Source organism: Medicago sativa, chromosome 5, assembly GCF_051527215.1.
Source record: "Medicago sativa cultivar Bolivia chromosome 5, Bolivia_mono, whole genome shotgun sequence".
NCBI classification, from domain to species: domain Eukaryota; kingdom Viridiplantae; phylum Streptophyta; class Magnoliopsida; order Fabales; family Fabaceae; genus Medicago; species Medicago sativa.
Genome location: NC_140753.1, coordinates 34,722,355 through 34,730,168, shown reverse-complemented (window position 1 = coordinate 34,730,168; position 7,814 = coordinate 34,722,355). Strand labels below are relative to the sequence as shown.

The 7,814-nt window shown below is 35.1% G+C and overlaps 1 protein-coding gene across 1 annotated transcript; it reads left to right on the top strand.

Annotated features, from left to right (window-relative positions):
- Positions 1-604: 604 nt before the first annotated feature.
- Positions 605-6,283, top strand: LOC146921999 (uncharacterized). The gene is made up of 7 exons (XM_085715178.1): positions 605-1,103; positions 2,224-2,339; positions 2,506-2,714; positions 3,204-3,392; positions 3,489-3,778; positions 4,181-5,140; positions 6,154-6,283. Coding segments are annotated over exons 1-6 (993 nt in total). The 5' UTR covers positions 605-1,101; the 3' UTR covers positions 4,368-5,140; positions 6,154-6,283.
- Positions 6,284-7,814: the final 1,531 nt, after the last annotated feature.

Here is a 7,814-nt window from a genome sequence, read left to right as displayed (position 1 = left end):
ACATGAGTATATAAGAAAGATTAAAATTGACGACCCAATCCACATTCATATTGCCCTCTCCCTGAGTATGGTTGAAGATCATCGGCTCCAATTCAAATCTAACCGTTTACGCATCTGGCGCACTAAAATGAGCGGTTACCATTGATTTTAACACTCCACGTTGCCATGTTTAAAATCATACGAGGCTTGAACCCCTCTTTCCAAACTAGTTCTGTACCCAAGTACATTTCCCGCATTACGTCCCAATTTGCGCGAAAATCCCATTAACCACATGCCATCAAAATCAATAATTTTATCAACCGAGATTCAAACATGAATTTATCGTGAAACTTTAGTCCCTTCTATTAAATCCAAACCTTAATAATTAAAGACAAATTTTATATTAAGACTAAAAAACATTATTATTATTATTATTATTATTATTATTATTATTATTATTATTATTATTATTAATAAATGTAAAAGAAAGAGAAGAGAAGAGAAGAATTGAAGAAGAGAAGTGCACACGTGCTGTTCCACCACGCAGCCACCTGTTTGTTCTTGTTTTGTTGTTTTGTTTTGTGCAGTCTCTCCTTCTCTTTGCCTCTTCTCATCTTTCTCTGTCACTTCTTCCATTTTCACTTTCTTTTTCTTCTTCTTCTTACGCGTTAAGTTTTCACATTCCATTCTCTTCCAAAAACTAAACCCCTTTTTCCCAACACAACCAAAACTAAAACCAATTTTCACATTCTTCTATCATCTTCATCATCCTTTGTGACTGTGTTATGGGTTGTTTTGCCTCTTTTTTAATGGCTTTTCCTAATCACAATCACAAAACCCTTTCTTTCACTCTATACCTTACCTTTTTACTTTCTCTTCTTCTTTCTTTTTCTTTTGCTTCAAGTTCACACCATGATTTCTCTCTATCATGGATTCTGAATTCAACTCTTTCTACAGCGACTACTGTAGAGTTATGGTGGTGGAGGAGGTGGAAGAATAAGGTTTGAAGTGGTTGATACTGTACAAGTTTCTGGGGATCTTTTGGCTAATGGTGGTGATGGTGGGATTAAAGGTGGAGGTGGAGGTGGTTCTGGTGGCAGCATTTTTGTTAAAGCTCATAGAATGTAAATCTCTTCCTTTTCCTTTCAATCTTATTATTGCATCTGTATTGTATTATCTAGGGTTGATTACATTTTTTGCAATCGATTAGTGAGTATGTTATTACATGAATTGCTTGTGTAGTGTGCTTGGTGATGTATGCAGAATTTTACATTTTTAGTTTTTGTGGAATGTTTAATTAATGTCTACAGAGCGGTAATTAGTGGCGCGGTATGGCGGGGACATATATATTTGAGGGGGCCCTATGTTTTTAATAGCGCCGTTATGGCGGAGCGTGACGCCATCTCCCTGCAAACCACTATATCGGAATAGCATAGTAGTGGTAGGGTTCTGCGCCTCGCTATCTCCCTGCAAGCCGTTATACCTTTATAACATTTTCGCGGTTTGGCGCCACGCGCCACTATTTGGGATTAACAACATAGGAACAAAATACCGTAGCTAATTATATTAAATGATTTCACTAAAATTGCATAAAAGTTTCTGTGGCGAAGTCGTTAGTAATGTTAGTTTTTTTTCCGATATGTAGTCCAATTTATCAATCACATCTAGTCCAAAATTACAAGTGTATATTCCTTCCACCTACTAGGAAGGGTCGAAGAGAACACTCAGCCACGTGCCAAGGTTATATGAGAATAAAATAACGTACCAAGTTCAAAAAACACGATTATGCTATCTGCAATAACGCCCTACTAATATTAGATTTTAACTCGATGTATTGAGTTTGAGTCTTACCTCTTGCGTTTTTATGCAAAATCATACGCAAAATCGATGCAAAAGGAATCGATCCCATTATTGAGGATGTAACGTATTGTATTATGCCACTGAACTACCGCAACAGTTTTGTTGCAAATACACGGAAGCATAATAATATATACATATAAAACTTATATTACGTATGTATCCAAGAAGAAAGTTTTGGGGGTGCCACGGCTCCTCCTTGTCCTAACTAGGATCCTCCCATGGAGTGGTTGCACTTGCATCATTGCATTCAATCAACTAGCCTTCAATGCGGGAATAGATTAAGTACTATTGAGTTCCGTTCTCTATCTTTCTGTGTAATTTCAGATTGCTTGAGCTAATAATATAGGTCGCGGCGCAACTAATTTTGTCGTCTGCTAAGTGCAGGACTGGAACTGGCACGATTAGTGCTACTGGAGGTGGTGGGTTTGCTGTTGGTGGAGGAGGAAGAATTTCTATACACGTCTTCAGCAGACATGACAATACAGATTTCTTCATTCTTGGTGTGATACTGTCATTATAATTGTTTTAAGCATTCAATGTTCTTGTCTTTTATTTCACTTCCAATTTAATTTTAGAGATTTTTTTCTCATCTAATAGATTACGAATTATTATAGAAAATCACTATATACAAGCTATAAAAAAATATGTTTTTTCTGTTGCTTGCAGGTGGAGTGAGTCTTGGATGTGCTGGCAACGCTGGTGCTGCAGGAACATATTATGACGCTGTTCCTCGCAGTCTTACCTTTTGCAATCATAACTTGTCTACAGAAACTGATACACTTATATTAGAGTTTCCTAAGGTGCCTCTTTGGACAAATATTTATGTCCAGAATCAGGCGAAGGCATTGTTTCCTTTATACTGGAGCCGTGTTCAGGTAATTGAAAATTTGAGCTTATTGCGCTAGTTGAATTGCAATAATGCATTAGTTATTGGAAAAAGAATGAAGTTTTTGAAGAGAAGAGAAAAGTTAGAAGTGTAATATAAGTGTAACCCGTGTAAGACAAAAGTAAACTCTTCATAACCATTCAGTTGCGAACAGTTAGTTATTATTGGCAGTGGCGGAGCTTGAATAATTTTAGTTGAAAAAATTAGTTTGTGAACCCTGTATGTATTTGAGCTATAGTTTTAGTTAAAATAAAATAAAGAAATAGATATGTGAAAAATAATAAGATTTACAATAATAGAGATGTTGAAGGTACTTCAGATTTAATTTAATGAATTTGTTCCCTTACCCTAATTGAGGATCCTGGCTTACCCTCCCTCTCTCGCTCTCTCTATCTCTATCTCTATCTAACTAACTAACTAACTAACGAATAGTTTGATGGTATTCACTATTATAATGACTTTATCTATCATGTCACAGGTAGCTGCAACATCTGATCTGATGCTGGCATATATGGACTTCTTTCTTGGTGGAGATGAGAAAAGATCCGATCTGCCTCCTCGTCTTCATCAAAGATTTCCCATGTCAATAATTTTTGGGGGAGATGGAAGTTACACAAGTCCTTTCTCTCTTCATAGTGATAATATTCTTACCAGCATCATGAGTCAGGTTTACTCTGACTCAAAATTTTGCTTTTATGTTAAATGTTGACAAAGACTGCTGGATGTTTATTTTGCTCACTGATTATTTTTGTTTGTTTCTTAGTCCGTTCCACCAACTATATGGTATCGATTAGTGGCTGGTCTTAATGCTCAATTACGCTTAGTTCGCCGTGGGCATCTAAAAATAACTTTCGGACCTGTTATTAGCTGGCTTGATGTATATGCAAATCCTAAATTGGCTACATATGGGGTACATGTTGATCTTGCATGGTGTCTGCCCACAGCTTCTGGATATTGCCAATTTGGACTTGTGGTACATGCTACTGAGAATGAAAACATGTCATCCTCAGGAGAAAGTTATGATGATTCAAGAGTAAACGAAAAGCAGTCAGGGTAATGCTAATAATGCTAACTTACAGCTGTTCTAAAATTGTTGGGTTTTAGATAGAATATGGAAAAGAAAATGAATACTTGCTTTTTGAGATATAATTATGGTGAAGTATGATTCATAATAATTGGATACAAAAGACTAAGCACTAACCATTACTTATACTTATACAAGACTTGGATGCTAAATAAATAAGGAAATTGGGAAACAAATCATGATACTGACTAAGAAATATGAAAACTAATCTTAAAGAGATAACCCAAGACAAGAAATTAATCCTACAAGATACTCATAATATCAAGATATTGATAATACTATATGATATTTTCATATATTCTATTTCTAGCAATTTGTTTTGTTATTTTACGAATTCAAGGCTAATAATTTTCTTATACTCTTGTGTGCAGTTTTCTTAGAAGTCCCAGAAATCCAATGCATCACTTGACAAACAATGAACAGCTACTGATGCCTAGAAGGATGTCTGGTGGATTATTGAACGGCAAGATCCTAAGAACACTTAAAGAGAAGAAAACTATATATTACCCTCTCGCTTTAATTATGTACAATACAAAACCTGTTGGTCGTCAGGTATGACAATGTTTTCTTCCCTAGTTAACTTCACTACATCTCGTATTTAGAAAATCTGGTGCGCTTCATTGATCGTTTTTCACACACCCTTTTGTAAATGTATCAACTCTAGTTCTCAAACGTCTTCATTGATATTCCCTATTCAATAATTCTAACACACACAAAAACAATAAGCATGAGGGGGGAGGTTGAGAAATTATGAATATGGGTTGAATATTGTTAGGTTAAATTTTGTATTGAGGAAAAAAAACTCAAATTCCACGTAGAATAAATGTAATGTCTGAAATGAGTTTATAAAAGCCACATACCCTCATCATACAAGCCGTTAATATAAAATTTAAACAATAATCTCATTTGACATGTGTCACACACTAAATGTAATACTTCTAACTTCTTTTAATGGAGATTCGAATTTTGTTTCATCTTATTGCGGAAGCATAAATTGTTTTAAGTTTTTTTTTTTAGCAAGTAAATTGTTAGTTAAACTCAACTCCATCTGCGATTACTAGTAAAGACCCATTTGATGTGATACGATCCTTTTCTCTGATGGAGATGTGAAGTAAATCCAACTTGTTGATTTTTAATTAATATTTTGCTAAGATATCAAGTAGGTCCAATCATTAATCATGACAAGATTGAGCTGAGTTTTTCTTCCACAAAAATGAATGCAATTCAAAATATTGGGTTAGATATCTCGAATTGAACCAAAGGCAAGTTGCATGAGCAATTGAGCATATGCATAAATAAATACATAAAGTACGACCTCTAGATTGTGGTAGGTAGGGGTGTGCATAGAAACTAGATCAGCTGACCCAAACTGAAAATATGGTGAACCAAACTAGAAAAGCCCAGATTAAAACGGGTCGGTTAAAACTGGATCATTTTAAACCAGATTAAAACGGATCGGTTACCCATTAAAACGGGTCGGTTACCCATTAAAACGGGTCGGTTACCCATTTTAAACCCATTTAACCATGTTTCTACCACCACTTCTATGCTTACTTCAACAATCCAAATCGCCGTAATCCCAATCGGACCAATTCCACCACCACTTCTCCGCGACTATTGATCAGGTAAAAAAACCACAAAATTTCACTTCATCATTTGAATCATCCTTATCTTCAACTCGTGTATCATCCACAAAATATCAACCTCAAACTCATCAGACATTGTTCCGTCCTCATTCAGAACCCCTAATTTCTTAATTTTCACGGTTTCTGGTGTTTTTTCAGAGTTGATTATGGAGGAGATGTTGAAGAATTTGTTGAACTTGGGGGAAATGGAGATTTGATCGGTTGTTGTTGTTGTGGTGAAGAAAATGAGTTGTTGTTGTTGTTGAGAGAGATTGGACCAGTGTTTACCGAGGTAGAAGAAAGTGACGGCGACGGTGAAGAACGTTGCGGTTTTGATGAATGGATCAGCCGTGGTGGATGGTTTCATGGTGGGTGTATGGGATCAAAGAATGGGGGGTGGAAATATGATGAATTGAACGAAGATGAAGAAGTGAGTGAGTGAGAATCAGAAATGAATGAGTGAACAACGTAGAATCAGGTAAAAAAAATGGTTCAGGTGAAAAGTCAGTTCAGGTGAAAAATCCGGTTCAGTAAAAAAACCAGTTCAAGACAAAATCCGGTTCGAATAGCATGAACCAGTTATGAACTGGACTGAACTGTATCGAACCGGTTTTAAAAAAATCCATTTATTTTGTGAAAGTAGTTTTTTGATCCAAATTGTATCCATAAATCTAGTTTGGATCAGTTTGGATAAACCATATGCACACCCCTAGTGGTAGGTTTTGTGATTACACCTTCTTTCTTTGTTAGCTTTGGAGAAGGGTGAGGTTTAGCATGGGAAAGGAAAGTTGTTTCCCATGATGGGAAAGTCTATGCAGGACCATAGATATATTAGTTTTTTTATTTCAATGGCCTAGATTTTTTACTGCTAATGGCAATGACTTTTTGATGACAACAATGAAACAAAAATTGATGTCCCCACCAATTCATTAAATAACTATATCATTTGTTTGCAAATATTAGCTTTTTGGCTATTAGTTATGGGATGATAAGTTGAATCCAAATTTTTTCGGACATTATTGCCTGTGATAATGTTTTATTGTCACAACTTGCCTGTTTAATTTTTTTTGTTTGTTAAGGTTTGATTTTCTTTTTAGTTAAACACCTCTTTTGATCTTTTAAGGTTTGACAAAAATATCATGTTAGTTTTTTAATTTTTTTTTTTTTTTATGTTTAAATAGGTTCTTATTATCTTTTTAAGAACCTATTTAAAACTTAAAAACTTAAAAAACTTCAAATAGGTGCATCAAATTAACAACTTAAAAGAGCTATTTGAAACTTAAATAAATTAAAGAACCTATTAGAAACTTAAAAAAATTGAAGTATTTATTTAAAATTTAACAAACTTAAAGGATTAATTAGGTATTTTTGTCAAATTTAAAAGATCAAAAAATATGTTTTGCCTATTTCATTAAGGAATAGACCAAGAATTAGACTAGATCATATTTATGTTTTTTCTTGAAAGATATATATTTGTTATTGGATAGTAATAATTATGCACGGCATCTTAAAAAATAATAACTAGATTTAGATCAAATATTAAAATCAATAATCCACAGCACATGATAATTGTGGCAGTAATTAACACAACATTATAAATTCTCGGTAAGAGGGGTAACCTTGGCGCAACTGGTAAAGTTGTTGTCATGTGACTGGAAGGTCACGGGTTCAAGTCCTGGAAACAGCCTCTTGTGTAAAAAGCAGGGTAAGGCTGCGTACAATACACCAAATGGTGGGACCCCTTCCCGGACCCTGCGTATGCGGGAGCTTTAGTGCACCGGGTTGCCCTTTTTTTTTATTATAAATTCTCGGTAAACGAAAGAAAAATTGATGTTTTAAAGCAAGCTTTCGTTAGTTTAAGCTTTTTTACCAAAATAATCCACTTTAATGACCGAGTACAGATGAATTAGATTAGGGGATGCACAGTAGTAATAGTGATTGTAGTTTGTTCGGTTGTGAGAAATGAGAATGGGAGGTACACTAGTAAAAGCAGAAACAATATTAAAAAATGAAAGTCAGAATTTTTTTTGTTTGGCCAAAACTGGTGGCAACTGCCACGTGTGCTTCAAAAAGGAGCTTTCCCATCATGGGAAGGAACTCTCCTTTCCCAGGCTAAATGCCACCTTCGAGAAGCTCTAGTTTTGGTTTTCACCTTGATAGCTTGTCATGATTAATACTGTACCATATGATAGCGTATCTATTGCAAGATCTCATAATCTCATCTGTAATTGAATCATGCCTAACTATTTTTGTGTTGCATGGGATGCTAGCTATGTGGTATTAATGGCATTTGGCCCCATGTTGAGCTTCTGTTGATTGTGGTTTATTCCAGTTTTATACTTTGGACCTACAGATTAGAAAGGGGACCAACAATGTGTGA